General features: G+C 37.9%; 1 protein-coding gene across 9 annotated transcripts in view; it reads right to left on the bottom strand.

Annotated features, from left to right (window-relative positions):
• Positions 1 to 1,491: 1,491 nt before the first annotated feature.
• The window catches only part of slc29a4a (solute carrier family 29 member 4a), a 34,572-nt gene continuing 20,246 nt past the window's right edge, over positions 1,492 to 15,817 (bottom strand). Inside the window, exons 1-11 of one of the 9 annotated variants that reach the window (XM_079611792.1) lie at positions 15,177 to 15,311; positions 13,175 to 13,392; positions 12,542 to 12,673; positions 11,580 to 11,693; positions 9,970 to 10,098; positions 9,781 to 9,855; positions 9,428 to 9,684; positions 5,484 to 5,607; positions 2,844 to 3,031; positions 2,508 to 2,748; positions 1,578 to 2,354 (exon numbers count right to left, since the gene is read on the bottom strand). In XM_079611792.1, coding sequence (XP_079467918.1) covers positions 2,221 to 2,354; positions 2,508 to 2,748; positions 2,844 to 3,031; positions 5,484 to 5,607; positions 9,428 to 9,684; positions 9,781 to 9,855; positions 9,970 to 10,098; positions 11,580 to 11,693; positions 12,542 to 12,673; positions 13,175 to 13,337 — 1,557 coding nt within the window. In that variant the 5' untranslated portion in view covers positions 13,338 to 13,392; positions 15,177 to 15,311 and the 3' untranslated portion in view covers positions 1,578 to 2,220. Of the gene's footprint in view, positions 2,355 to 2,507; positions 2,749 to 2,843; positions 3,032 to 5,483; positions 5,608 to 9,418; positions 9,685 to 9,780; positions 9,856 to 9,969; positions 10,099 to 11,579; positions 11,694 to 12,541; positions 12,674 to 13,174; positions 13,393 to 14,788; positions 14,868 to 15,083; positions 15,374 to 15,817 lie in introns of those variants that run through there. The other 8 variants (XM_079611788.1, XM_079611790.1, XM_079611794.1 and 5 more) reach the window with 8 other exon arrangements.

Below are 15,817 nucleotides of genomic sequence, written 5' to 3'. Positions count from 1 at the left end.
AAGTATGTGTATTATAGACATCTTATATGTCCCTGTGACAGCCCTAGGCTCTATAAAGAAAAGAAGAAGAATAAAAAAAATAACCACGGCCCGCTCTTGTGAGTCAATAATCCAACAAACGAACATGCGTGATGTAGAATCACTCAGTTGCTCTAGGACTGTGATATAACAACGATAATTATTACATTCAAACACATAGGCTTATATTTTGTGACATAAAAAGTTAAACTCAAGTCTCGAAAAAAGGGAAGCTTAAAGGGATAGTTCCTTCTATAAAATTCTAGAATTTTCATTCAAATGTAATTTGACAGTGGGTGAACTGTCCCTTTAAGCAAAACATTGATACAGGTTTGGATCAATTTAAAGGCGACTAAATGATGATAGAATTTAAATTTGTGGGTGAAGGTGAACTATCCCTTTAAACATTAATATATGCTATTCTAAATTATTTTAAAAAAGCATGTAAATGGTGTAGGAAGGAGTCATATATTAAATTAAATTTTCTTAATGTATCGGCCTAATGTCATTAAGTGAACTGCAGCTGCAAAATACAATCAGGTTGATTAAATCTTACAGTTAATCTTTCATGTAAGGATTTTGTCATTTAAAAAATGGATGTTCTGGATACTGTGATGGCATTATCAACTGGATGAAATATACTGAATGACATCAATCCACAATCTGACTTGTGATCAATCATACCTTGTTTGTTCGTTTGGCCAGAGGAAAAGGCCCGGACTCAGCCTGGTTTCTCCCTAGTTGTTTTTTTCTCTCTCCCCATTTCTGTCACCAATGGAGTTTGGGTTACATGCCAGTTGCCTCTGGCTTAATTATTTAGTTATTTAGTCACTTAAAATTAAGCAATATTATTGCTTTGACTGCACTGATACTATTGGATGAGAACTGAACTGGGCTTTAAGATGACATTACTACTACTAATAATAATAATAATAATAATTTGATACATTCATATAGCGCTTTTTCTGAGACCTCAAAGCGCTGTACATAGAAGGGGGGAATCTCCTCAACTACCACCAATGTGCAGCATCCACTTGGATGATGCGACGGCAGCCATATTGCGCCAGAACGCCCACCACACACCAGCTTACTGGTGGAGAGGAGACAGTGATGAAGCCAATCAGTATATGGGGATGATTAGGAGGCCATGATGGACAGAGGCCACTGGGCATATTTTGGCCAGGATGCCGGGTTACACCCCTACTCTTTTTCGAAGGACATCCTAGGATTTTTAATGACCACAGAGAGTCAGGACCTCGGTTTAACGTCTCATCCGAAGGACGGCGATTACTATTTTGTGCAGAGCTCTTTTAGCTAAAGTTGAATTTAACTCATTCACTCCATAATTTATGAACTTTACAGCTATTGAACAGAACTGAATAAACACTGAATTGACTTTTAATAGCTGAACAATGACACTATTTTGTTTTTAGAGCTGTAAGGCTGTAAGGCTGCTTTGAAACAATCTGTATTGTGTAAAGCGCTATATAAACAAAGGTGACTTGACTTGACTGCAGTTTTTAAATAATACTGCCACACACCCCAAATGAAGATAACTTCACTAAAAAAATTCTAAAATAAAAATGCAGGAAAGTTTACAAAGAAGAAGAAAAAAAACATTTATTTAAATATGTTTACATTCAGTTAGCTTTAGCAAAAAGGTCCAGTATCCATATTGCACTGACTATGATTTTCTTTTTGGCAAATCCCTTTTACATGCATCCAGGCATAATGACCCTCATCTAGTACAGTTCCTCAGTCCAGTCAGAATGTGTATGTTCATGTTTGTCTGTCAATACCATATAACACCACAAAATGTGGAGTCAAACATTAAAGCAGAAGAAACCCCACAGTGATTTTCACAGCGCTGCCAGCTTTATCACCGCACAACTAACATTTGGCATCTTAACCAAAGCGCCCATCAAATAACATTTGGCAACATGAAGAAAACACTCTCAGAGAACAAAAGAGGCAACACAATTTAGAACACATATATATAACTCTTTACAGTGTCAAAGCTTGTTTCTTCATCTATTTGACTACATTCACAGGCACACAGCATCGCAGGTGGGCCAAAAGAAGCCTGCAGCAGAGGTCTGATTTATGGGAACTGCGGAGTTGCTACACAGTGTGGCGAAGGTGCTGCCTGATGAGATTGATGACATGTCTGTTCCTGTTTTTTTTGGCTTGGACAATAGGGTACTAGTTCCCCTGGGTGAAGTTGTAGCCAGTCTCTGAGTAGAAGATGGAGCTTGAAGCGGTGAAACTGTAGGCAGCATAGGCGACCACAGAGCCCAACATCAGTCCAGACATGTAGGACACAGTCATTATGTTCCCTGGGGGACAAAAACACGCAAACTAAATTTACTGCCTGCTGCATCTCTAGAGAGGAGATTATAAATGCATCTTTCTGAAGGTTTAGACTTGAATACAAGCACCTGTTCATCTGCATTTATACTTTATGAATCTAAACGGAGTGATACATTTACCTGCCAGCTCCCTCTGCTCTGGTGCCACCTTGCCTGCAGCATGAATCATGGGAACACTGCCAAAGTAGCCATTAGTGATGCCCATGAAGAGAGAGAAGATGCAAGGCCATGTGGGGTGGCTGAAGATGGGCTTCTGAGCGGGATACACACACAGGATGAACAGAGGGATGAAAACTACTCGCACACAGGAGCAGAAGAGAAGACGAGTTCCGTTCCATTCATATGGTATGGCTGCCAAGATCTACACACATGGACAGACGAGATTATTAGACATCAAGTGATTTCAGAGAACGTTCAAAGCGACAAATACTCTTATATCACCGTCTCTGAACATACTTTGCCCACAAAGTCGGATATGTTGAAGATGGCCATGATCAGGATGGGCAGCCATTCCCCCATTGTGACATTCTTGATCTCAGACTCCAGTCCAGGAAAAAGACACAACGTGATGAAGTAAGTGACGGCAATAGAGAGCATGTAAGTCCAGATCACCCGGGCAACCACATAACGATGCAGGATCATGTCTGCAACAGAGGGGGTCATTGCTCAATTAAAGGGTAACTTTCGCCAAAATGCAACCTAGGGTCTTTTTGTTAATCTACCTGAGGCAAACTTTCTTTTAAAAGCCTAATTAAATGGAAACGCCACTTTTAAGTTTGAACGTATTTTCGTTTTCTGTCAAATTGCCTTTTGAATGGGATAGCCAGGGGCACGTATAAGATAGCATCAAAAATCGCTATTTTTAAAACACTAAGGTGGCTCGACACAACATGAAACTTTCCTCAAAGTATCACCAGGGGCTCTACACATGAATTCGAGCATTGAGAATATTGTTTGTGTACACAGAGCTTACTAAAAAGAAAGATTTTGAGCAACTCACTGTAGTAGCTGTGTCAGCTGGCATTTTGTCAAAAATAGTCGATCTCCGAATGCAAATTAACAGGGAGGAGAGTAAAGATGGAAATCTCCTAAAGCTTAGTTCCATATAAATGAATGGATAATTTGTTGTTTTGTCATCAGTGAAAATCAATATTGACCTTGTATTTGAAAAAGGATCCTCATGTAAGAGACAATACTAAAACTCAGAGTCAGTTCATTTGTAGTCTCGCGTAGCCAGACCTTCAGACTGACGGCTGAAGGTCTGGAATTCATAGCAGCTTTCTTTGGCCAAGGCCCGCCCATAAGGCCGTTTGACCGACATGTCAAACAACCAATTACAGTTCGTTTCGTTCAGCGTCACGTTTCGGGACGTGGAAATGTCCCCACAACAACAGACCGGCGTGCAACAAGTCTCCACTAAGTGCCTCAAACAAAACTCCTGGACATCTCTTAAAGAGTCTATGCCGTGAACCTTGCATACTTTTGAGAATCCTACGTTTAGCTGATCTTGATAAATGCTCATTGTCACTCATGTAAATACAACAGTTTTTCTTCCGCAATCACACGTCTGCGCTTTGTTTCCAGGCGGACCGACACTCGCGCCCCCCGGAAATCCGATAAAATTCAACCAATCAGATGACGACTTCGACATTCCTGAAGTGTTTCCAGTTAATTGTACCATATGCATCAGACGGTTAGCCAACGTTCCGTGGGCGTGACGTCTGAGGCTGAGACTAGTTCATTTTGCATTCAGAGATAGACTGACAAAATGCCAGCTGACACAGCTACAGTAAGTTGGTCAAAATCGTTATTTTTTGTAAACTCTGTGTACACAAACAATGTTCTCAATGGTCGAATTCATGTGTAGAGCCCCTGGTGATACTTCGAGCAAAGTTTCATGTTGTGCCAAGCCTTCTTATAATTTTAAAAATAGCCATTTTTGATGCTATCTTATACGTGCCCCTAGCTCTCCCATTCAAAAGGCAATTTAACCGAAAACGAAAATACGTTCAAACTTAAAAGTGGCATTTCCATTCTAATTATGCTTTTAAACGAAAGTTTGCCTCAGGTAGATTGACAAAAAGACCCTAGGTTGCATTTTGGCGACAGTTACCCTTTAACCCAATAACATGAAAAATAGGTTCTCTTGACAGTATACAATCACTGTTCAAAGGTTTGAGGTCAGTAAGATTTATTCGGCAAGGATGCATCAGATTAATAATAAAAGTAAAGCCATTTATAGTGTTTCAAATAAATACGGTTCTTTTGAACTTTCTATCAAAAGTAAACTGAAAACAAAGAAAAAATATTGATAATAAGAAGAAATGTTTCTTGAGCAGCAAATCATCATAATAGAATGATTTCTGAAGGATCATGTGACACTGAAGACTGGAGTAATGATGCTGAAAATTCAGCTTTACCATCACAAGGCTACACTATATTTAAAATATATATTTACATAAAGATATATATTTTAAATTGTAATAATATTTCTCAACATTACTGTTTTTACAAATAAATGCAGCCATTGTGAACAAAAGACACTTCTTTCAAAAAGTGACCAAAAATTCACCCAAACTTTTAAATGGTAGAATATATGCACATTTTTGCTTATTAGGAATCCACAATATATCGGTAACAGTAACATATAAGTTATCTGAAAATATTACATATATATATATATATATATATATATATATATATATATATATATATATATATTTACACATTTAAAGTTTATATTTTTACATTACGTTTGAGGTGATTTAATGCTTACTTGTCTTTAAAAACACTTAATTTAACACCAATAATATAGATCTCCTAATGACTTCAAAATGTACATTATAGTGTTGTTGAGCCTTAATTACTTTGTAGTATTGAAAAAAATGCTTTTTAGTGTTTTATTTTTATTTAGACAAAATAATATAGTTTTTTTTTTTTTTATCAACCACTCAGTTACTGGCCATGTAAAAAAAATAATTTATAATAATCAGTTTAGGCTAGAATTGTTATATTGATGCATTTTTAAATCATACTTTCCTTGTAACATGCATGAGGAGTAATATATAAAATAAAGTATTGTAAATTAGATCACACCTTTGATGCCTGGCCAGCTCCGTTTAATCTTTGGTTTGGGAACGTCAAATCTTACGTAAGTGTTTCCTCCAGCAAAATCTGTGCATCCGTCTTCAGCTGGAGAGGAGCCCACTGCACCATTACCCTTGAAAACAGACAGGACATCTGAACAATTCATACTGAACACAGTATATCTGCATAGGACAGTGGAGTGACCATCAATAGTTCAGTATGGGAACCTTGCATTCACTAATACATGTAGCAAAATCTAACACATCAAGCAGGTCACTGCAACTTTGTAAGAGCGTGCACTGAATTCAGATATTGTAATTCTTCTCTTGATGAACTTGCATTTCTGCAGGGGCTTTGTGAGGAGGAGGGCCATTACTTGATTAAGTGTCTGGCTGAGCTAGTAAAACCACTCTCCTTAATTTGCTGAGAATAAAACAAGAGCATTTGAAATACCCCTTCAGAGTAGCTAGCTACACCTTTAAGCTCTAGCATAGTCATTGCTGTGTATTTATGTTTGATATATACAATGCTCGTCTTCTAACAGAAAGAATCTTTAAGATACAAATACAGCCTCGTTTTGGGGCATTTTGTCTTTGCTAAATTGTAAAAATCTGCCATGGATTCTGGCCAGTCAAAAAAAAATCTTTCATTTAATTGGTCATTCATTATTTTCTCATAATTTGAATTTGGACCAATTCTAAATACCGGATCGAACAATAATACAAAATAATATAAATGTAAGAAATAATTAATAATAGGAATAAAAAACCATTAGAATCTGTTTTGATTCTTAGTACATACATTTATGGAGAATTTAGGGTCAATTTCCAACTATGATAGAAATCCCACTAGCAATCATTTAGGATTTCTAATCAAGGAATTTGTGGATGAAGATGAAGAAATCTTGAGGGGAGAAACGGCTGAGTACTCACTCTGTCACCCACAGGAAAAACATGAGGTTACTCTGAAGTGCTTTCATAGATTACTCTGCCTGGACTGCCTGTACCAGAGTGAGCAGTGAGCACTTAAATCATGCTCTCCCTGTGTCCTTCTCAGTCTCAGAGAGCACTGACCAGCACAAATAGAATGAAGTTATGTGAGATTTTACAGAAAACACTGCTGAGTATGCACTACTAAAACAGTCTTTTCAGAGTCCAGCTAAATTAAAGAGATTTACGAATCTACCTTTCAATGAATTTACCAGCAGTGCATGCATGCATTTATTTATTTAATTCCAAATGGATTTCCAAACCCCTCGGTCCTACTCGCCCTGCTTCGAGCGGACTCAAACCGGCATCTCCTGCATGGGAAGCGGGTGCGCTAACAAGGATGCTAAAGACCTAGCGTCAGCCGCTCTTGAGATCAGGGGAGTGAGGTTTACCTGCACAGCTCTCACTAGCTGGCCTCCATTACAAAGAGAGAAGGTTTGTTGTTTAATTTACACAGAGTTCTTGGGGACTTTCACCTGCAAAAGCTGACCTTAGATGTTGGACTGGGCAGCAGTAATTGTGACAAAAACACTTCAAGCTAAAGTTTGAGAAAGCTAGAGCACATTGTGGAAACACTCAAACCATATGACTGGGTTAAAGGCCTGTTCACAACAAGAACGATAACTATAAAGATAACTTTATCAATAACTATATTAGTGTTCACACCAGCTGACAATAACGTTCTGTTTATTGTCTGCTATTGTCGTGCTTTAAATGCTCAAGCTCTTTAAATCAGCATGGATTCTGATTGGCTGTCAATGTTTTTATCATTCATCAGCTGGAAAAAATCATTCTGAAAGTGATTCCAACGATATCGCTATCGTTATAGTTGTGATGTGAATGGGCCTTAAGCCTGCTCATCCGAAAGTTGCTTATGGGTTTGATGACTACAGACACATTTACTTTTTACTTTCTAATAAACTTTTTAATTTAGCTAAGCTTCTATTTTGGATCCTGTCAGATATATATTTAATTGTTTTACCCTTGTTCCACACTTTTAATCCTAAAATAGTTAGTGAATTTGGCTACAAAGAAGTAAACATTAGTGAACATCATGCTTGAAATGAAAATTCAAGGTAAGCTATCTATATAAATGTCTACATATTATTTATGCATTATATATATATATATATTTACATGTATATATATTAGCAAATTACATTTCGTATATTTATATATATATATATATATATATATATATATATATATATATGGTTAGATTTATGATGTATTGGTGTATTATATAGCTAATATGTATAAATTGTATTTTTAATGTATTCATTTATTTATTAATTTATTAATATATTTATATCAATACAAAATATATGTTACTATTAATGTATGTTTATAATGTGCATCATTGCCAGTCAAGTTGTAATTGTCACATGCCCGTCCTGTCTTGTGCTGCACATGGGTGTTTTGTTATTTTTTGTAAATAAATATCATTCTCCTGCACTTGAGTCCTCGCACCTTTTTGCAGTGTACCAGCCGTGACATAATGTACCGACCACATGAGGACTCAGCGGAGAAGAGGTGCGCAACCAGTCTCCTGTTCGCAATGGGAGCGGATGCTCCAATTTAAGAAGCTAGTCTTCCTCCGTCAGCAGGGGACGGAGGTGAGAGTTCAGCCGGAGGTTCAGTAGCGCAGCTGAGGGGCTGAACCTTGGCGAGGAGGCTCGTAAGGATTTATTTAATCATGCGCTTGACGAGCCAATGGACTGGCTGATCCGAAGAGCATTCGATTGAGTCAGTTTTGAGGCGATGGTGGAGGGTCTCATTCACCATCGGGAGAGAATTGCCAGGGAGGTGGTCCCGAGTCCGGTGGTCCCGAGTCCGGTGGTCTCGAGGCGGGTAGTCCGGAGACGGAGGAGGAAAGGAAAGGCCTCCGCAACGACTTGTCCGGTGGCTCCTAACCCAGAGACCATCCCGGAGGTGACTGCCATCCCTGACCAACCGCTCAGGCGTCTTGCTCTGCCCGCACCGCCCGAGCTGTTCGCCCTGCCGGCCCCGCTCAAGCTGCTCACGTCTGCCGATCCAGAGACTGTTCACGTCACGTCTGCTGATCCAGAGACTGTTCACGTCACGTCTGCCGATCCAGAGACTGTTCACGTCACGTCTGCCAATCCAGAGACTGTTCACGTCACGTCTGCCGATCCAGAGACTGTTCACGTCACGTCTGCCGATCCAGAGACTGTTCACGTCACGTCTGCCGATCCAGAGACTGTTCACGTCACGTCTGCCGATCCAGAGACTGTTCACGTCACGTCTGCCGATCCAGAGACTGTTCACGTCACGTCTGCCGATCCAGAGACTGTTCACTGATTTCCTGAGCCGGTGTCTGTTCCTGTTCCTGAGCCGGTGTCTGTTACTGTTCCAGAGCCGGTGTCTGTTCCTGTTCCTGAGCCCCCTTGTTATCTGATTATTGTTTGAGTTCATCCACCTGTTCCCTCCTGATTAGTTTCCCTTTTTAAGTCCCCTCTTGTTTGCAGTCTGTGTCGGTACGTTGTCTAATGTTTTTCATTCCCTGTGATTCTCCGGTACGTTTCAGGTTCTGTTTTTAGTTTTGTATTTATTAGTTATGTTTTCCCACTCGTGGGTTTTGTTTTGTGTTTGTTATATTTTGTAAATAAATATCATTCTCCTGCACTTGAGTCCTCGCACCTTTTTGCATTGTTCCAGCCGTGGCAGTAATTTTGTGAAATTATGCAAAAATATAGAAATTGTTATTTAATTACAATTCATAAAAAGTTAGCCTTAGAGAAATCAAGGAGTCTGAAAATATTCCGATTTTGTTTTTAAATCTCATGTCCACCACAAACTGAAAAAAAAATGTATGTGAGATGTGGTGAAAATGCCATTTGCTAGTTCAGAACAATAACAGAATCACTATTGGAGAAAGACCACAAACAGCTTCATCTTAATATGTCCTTCTCACATTTGACATGCAAAACTTACAAATCTTACTTCTTCTGTAATTACATCATGGTGGACCTGATACTGTGTTCCATGGTGTGAGTGGTCTTTGGCATGGGACAGGCCCTGTCGTGCCAGACTCATGTAGTATTGGACAAAACGTGTCCGTCGCACCAGCATGTGCAGGACAAAACAAACCAGCACCATACAGATGGAAATGACGAAGAAGATGATGGTATTCTCCCTTTCATTTTTGATCAGTAGTTTGGTGAAGATTCGGCTCATTGAAATGATTACTCCTGCCGTGCCTACACAAAAAAACAAGCAATGAAAATCTTGTTTTTGCAGTTTGCCCAAACATCATGGTTTTTCATAACCACATTTGATGACAAAAAGCCTCTTACTCTCTCCGGTCATCACGCCCTGTGTGTAGCGCTTGGGAAGCATCCCCATGTATCCATAGAAACTGGACTGCTGCACTGCAGACACAACAGGGTAAAAGACGGTTATGTCTGGAAATGGTTGAGAACACGATGTTCTGAGCCTAACTCAGCCCAACATGATTCTGCGGAAAGGAAAATATGAATAAATACCTGTACATCCAAATGCCACAGTGCCCATAGACATCAGATTGATGACATACGCCTGTTTTGTGGTGAACTTCTCCAGCCACACATCAAAAATAGTGACAAAAAACAGAGGTCCAAGTGCAAAGAGGTAACCTGCAAGAGATGGACGCAGATATAAACAAATCTGACATAGCACAGCTCAAAATCAAACTATGTTTGCAAGTCATTGAATATTTCATTATATTATAGTAGATGTTTTAACAGCCCTGATTTGTTTTTGAAGGGCTCTTAAAGGGATAGTTTACCCAAAAATCCAAACTTGTATGACTTTCTTTCTTCGGTGGGACACAAAAATGCATTTTGAAAAATCTCTTAGTGTTTTTGTCCATGTAATGAAAGTTAATGGGGTCCAAAACCAAAAACTGGACTCCACTGACTTACACTGTACACTCTTAGAAGAAAAGGTTCTATATAGAACCTTTAAAGGATTCTGTCAGTTGCTTTATATACTGTATATAGAACCTTTAATGGGTTCCCATCATGGGGTAATTTTATGAATTTAGCTTTAATTCATTAATTAATTTTAATTTTGTTTTAATTCATTTTTATTTTAAACTAACTTCATAAAGTAAACAGCTCGTAAACATACTTTATCACTTTATAAAATAGTTAAGGACATTTCACCTTATATAGAACCTTTTTACCAAAATAATCAAGATTCCAAAAAGTCAAGAATCCAAGGTTCTTTTCTAGGAGCCTACAGACAAAAAACTGAGGCATTTTTCTAATTTTCATCTTGTGTGTTCCACAGAAGAAGAAAAAAGGGCATAGGGGCCATTCACACAGAGACGCGGGACAGTTGAGTAAAAAAATGCACGGCCTAGAGATGCGTTCTTTTAAAGTTAAACTTATTTTGACTTGAGTGCCGCATTTTTAGAATGCTCCGTCATGCGCGAAAACACTGCAAAAGATGCGAGCGCATAAAGCGGTTAAAGACTAGCACGTGTTTACATTGAAAAACAATGGAAAACTAGCGCAGTGGAATGGAAAAAAGCACGTTCTGTATGTGCAGGTGCACTGATGATTTGTGCTACCCGCTACCTCCCATTAAAACAGTAGGTAGCAGAATTCGATATCGAAAAATGCTACCTCTCAGATTGTACTATCTGAGAGGCATCTCTTATCATCATCAGAATCATATTCATGTGGTTTGAGGCTTTATTAACACCCATACATACCCTTAAAACAATGCAAATATAGTGTTGGTAGCACAATCTGATAGGTAGCATTATTCTGCCCCTTACAGGTTTGAAACCACATGAGGGTAAGTATAATGACAAAACATTCATTTTTAGGTGAACTATTTCTTTAAAAGCATGAAATGATTCCCTGTTTGCTCCCATTCTTGATGGTCACTAGTGAAGGGTTTGTGGCAGTGTGTGTTTTTGTGGTGTCATCAACCACTTTCCCTTTGTTTTTCTTCTATCTTCTTAGTGTGCATTTCGCAGTATTTTGCGAGTGTTATTCTTCAGGTTCAGATGAGTGATGCAGCTTTCCCCTCAGGCCAGCCGCTCTCTCAGGTCAATCAGCGTCCTCCTCCCCCATCCCTTTGTTCTCTAGATAAACAGACTCACCCACAGTGATCCTGGTGTGCAGGCTCAGCATCTCCACCAGGGCATTGTTTAGGATCACGGCCACTAGGGCCACTAGAATATATGTTAAACCCATGTCAAACACAATAGATGTTCCTGAAGGACACAGAAGAGAAAAATGAAATTAGGTCCAAATTGAATGCACAAACCACAAAGAGAAGATTCATGCATTTTCAGATATCAGACCTGAAATATTAACATAATCAGATGTTTGAGACTTTTTGGATTTGTTTAAAAAGAAAAAGCATAGTCATAAGTTAAGTTATTGTAAGATTAAAATGTTAGTCTAAAGAGTTGTGGAAGAAATATCCCATTCACAACCTGAGTTGCACCTTCTGCTGATCATTTGTTTTATATTTAAAATTCATCAAAATTCACCAATCTTCTTATTTATATTATATTTACAGTCTACACTACTGTTCAAACTTTTGGGGTCGATATGATTTTTTGCTCTCTAAGGCTGCATTTCATTTATCAAAATTACAGTAAAAAACAGTAATATTGTGAAAAATTATTATAATTTAAAATAACTTTTCTCTATTTTAATATATTTGTTATTAATGTCACTGCTGAAAACAGTTGTGCTGCTTATTATTTCCGTGAAAAGGAAGCAGTGATGCATTATTTCAGGATTCTGTAAAAAAAAAAAGAAAGTAAAAAATAGCATTTATTTGTGACATTATAAATGTCTTTACTGTTTTTTTTGTTCAATTTAATTGCTAAATAAAGTAGTAATTTCTTTTTTTTTTTAAATCATACTGACCCCAAACTTTTTTAATATATATATTATACACATCTTATCATATACTATATACTGTATATATACTTTTGTAAAAAAATAAATTGTATATTTAGATTTTATATTTACAAATACATATCACAATAACTAACAAGTGAATTCCTTAATTTCACAGTTTATATGAGGCATAAATATAATGGAGTACCTTGAAATTTATGATGCAGGTAGTCAACGTCTGTAATGAAGCTATTGTAAGGCAGCAGGAAGCCCACTCCAGCCAGGAGCATGGCAAAATAGATCCCATGGTAACGGTCGTCTGGAATAGCTTCTTCAAACACTATGCACACAAATCACACACATTTGTATGCACAAACAACAAGTCAGAGTTAGAAACACTGTCCCATGTTTTATTTGTGTGACATTTCAAAATATATGCATTTTAAATATTTGGCTCCCAGCCTGTCTGCAGTCTCTATGAAGTATATTTATGCATATGTATGAGGCATTTGACATTTTGCTCTCTCTCGGGACGAGGAACTGATTGATGGATGCACTTTTGTGCCTCTTGCTGTCTTAAGTGCATATAGTATCAAATGTAAAATATAACTTATTATATGTTTAGCTTTTACCAAAGATCATAGAGTAACCTGTTCTCCTGATCCATTGATTTAATAAGCATGACCCTTTGTAACCAGGCAACATGAGGTGACAGAAGACTCTCCACCTAACATGATTAGACCTAGCATGCATGGCAAGTAATGTAACTTGTGTCTTTATCCTTGCCGAACCAAATATAATAGTGATACATTGAGGCACATCATATGCAGCAGAGACTCACCAGGTTCTGAAAGGGCCAGCACTCCTTTATCAGAGATGTCTTTCACCTGGCAGTCCTCCTCCTCCAGCTGATAGCTTTCAAAACTGAAGCTCATCACCACATTGCCCTCGGGGGTCTGGCCAGGGGTGGCCTGTTTACGTCTCTCTACTCCTTTTGAGCCCATAGTCCTCGAGATGTCTTTCAAAAAGGCCTTTTTTTAACAGTGCCAGAAATATGATCTGTAAGAGGATGAAAATGATTCATGTGCCAGCAACTTACAAAACAGATTCGATGCAACACATTACATACACAACTATAAATATCTAGATTTTTTAGTTTTAATCAACCTCAAAATGTAAAGTATAGCTAAGATATGTCATTTAAAAGTATTTTAATACCCCATGTAACATAATCACATAAGATGATGACATCCTGATCAATCTTAACAATATCCTAAAAAAAAGAAATAGTTACATGTATTTTGTATTTTTATTTTGCACGTATTCCTGATGTAAATAAAGTACACACATTATAGGCATTATCAGTTGAGATGAAAGGGGCCTGTGATGTCAAATTGGCTCTAGCGACTGAACAGTGAAGTGTGATAAAAGCATGTGAAGAGGAGCCTCAAGCCACTTTCTGTTAAGTCGACCATGCTATATGTAACATTTCACTTTTGGCTATATGTTGTATGCCTTTGTGCAAGTCCAAGTAACGTCCTTATATCTGTTTGCATATGCATGTGTGTGCATCATTACTGATGAATTATCAAGGGATATATTGCATCCCTATGTGTTCTATTTTAGGAAGGGACAGTAGGCTATCTCAAAAAAATCTATTCTGTTAATGCAAATCAGGCACTTCCAGCGAGCAGAGCCTTGGCCAAGATGCCACTGTTGGACGTGCTATTGAAATATTCTTCATCTTGGAAATCTGCCAGTGCGTCCTTTGAAGGAGGCTGTGGCTTGCAATGCATGACTGGATCAAAAGAAAAGCAATCTTTGATATCAGTGTTACATCACTGACTAGAGAGCGGTTAGGCACATTTTGTGCCTTATCCAAAAAATGTACAAAATAAATGTTGTGCCTTATCCAACTGTGTTGCATTGAGTGAGTGATGACCAAACCAAATGGAATTGTTGTCAATAATTTACACAGTACGAGTTTGTAACCAAACACAAAGACGTAGGCTACATCACATCCACAAAGCAGTCATGTAGCATATAGTATCATAGTGGCTCATGCTGTTAAACTAAGATATGTCAACAGTGCTGAAACATGCAAGCTCAGAGCAACACCTGCTCCTGAACGAACTGTCAATGTCTGTCAGACTCATTTTACTCTGCTTATTTACAGTCATTTTCTATAGGCTAGAATGATAAGCACAAACAAGGAAATCAATATGTAGAAATGTATAAAAGCTTTCCAAAATGATGCGGAGGCAGTAATATAGAAAATGGGCTGATGAACGCAGACGAATGATGTGAACAATCAAAGGACCTGATGCTCGCGTGCTTTGTTGTGAGCCGAGTGTTGTTGTGTGTTTAGCACAAGTTAAATCTCTGAAATATGTGTTAAAAATATTATTTAAAAAAACCCAATAAGTCTAAATCCAAACGAAGTATGAAAACTTACGTATGAAAAATCGTGCACTTAGTAGTCCACTATAATGAGCAGTATGGCAAAAAAACAGCAGTCAACGGTGAGCACTAATTTAATCACTTTCTTCTTTTCAAAACATACCATCCCTGCGAGAAAATCTCACATCATTTTCTGCTATCCTAGGCTGCTTTCTTTCAGGTGCTTTGTTGCTCTCACGAGACTTGTTATCGCACCAAATATCTTTCATTATTCATCTAGCATCGCTCATGCATCATTTAGAGAGACAAAAGCGATACAGTTATCAGAAAGACAACAGGTTAAATCTTACCCCCGAACAATTAAACGTCTCTTTCCTCCCTTGTTCGCATGTTATTCGGTGTAACCACAACCCTTCTTTACATATAAAGTATTTTCATCATACGTGCGGTGATGTTTCGGTTCTCCGGTGTAAATATCCTCCTTGGCAAGGTGAAGAGCCACAGAGCCGCTGCTGTCATCATTCTCCCTCCCACACAGCGCGTTTGTATCGGTCTACAAGCCTCCAGCTGTCTGCCTAGGAAACCCGCTTTCATTATCGCTTTATTAAAGGAAACCTGCTTTACTGCACTTCATGATTCTGAATGCACTTATTTTATAATGCAATGAATAATACATGCAAAAGTAATAAATGATTATCATGCAGTTTCACAATTTTAATATTTTTGGAAAATCTAAAACTATAAACAAATAATTAGAGTATGTGCATATGCTTCATTCTGATTGGTCAGTTGCGGTTTTTATTTTTTTTGAATAGCTAAAAATTCAAATCCTTATAATAATAATATAGGCTATACTGTTTGGATATTTGGGATCAGAAAGATTTAATATTTTCCTCCTAATGCATAACAACAACAACAAAAAACAACTGTATACACACTTTTTTGCATTCCAGGGTCTGTTTGGACCCGGTGCTTTTTTATAAGCTTATAAAACAGTCATAAATTAATATTTTTGGACTAAAACCATATTGTATCTAATCAGTAACTTATCATTAATGAGTGAATGCACAACGGTTTTAAATGT

The sequence above is a fragment of the Phoxinus phoxinus genome, assembly GCF_949152265.1.
Source record: "Phoxinus phoxinus genome assembly, chromosome: 1".
NCBI lineage: Eukaryota > Metazoa > Chordata > Actinopteri > Cypriniformes > Leuciscidae > Phoxinus > Phoxinus phoxinus.
The sequence above is the reverse complement of the archived record's forward strand: the minus strand, read 5'-3'. Positions and strand labels throughout refer to the sequence as shown.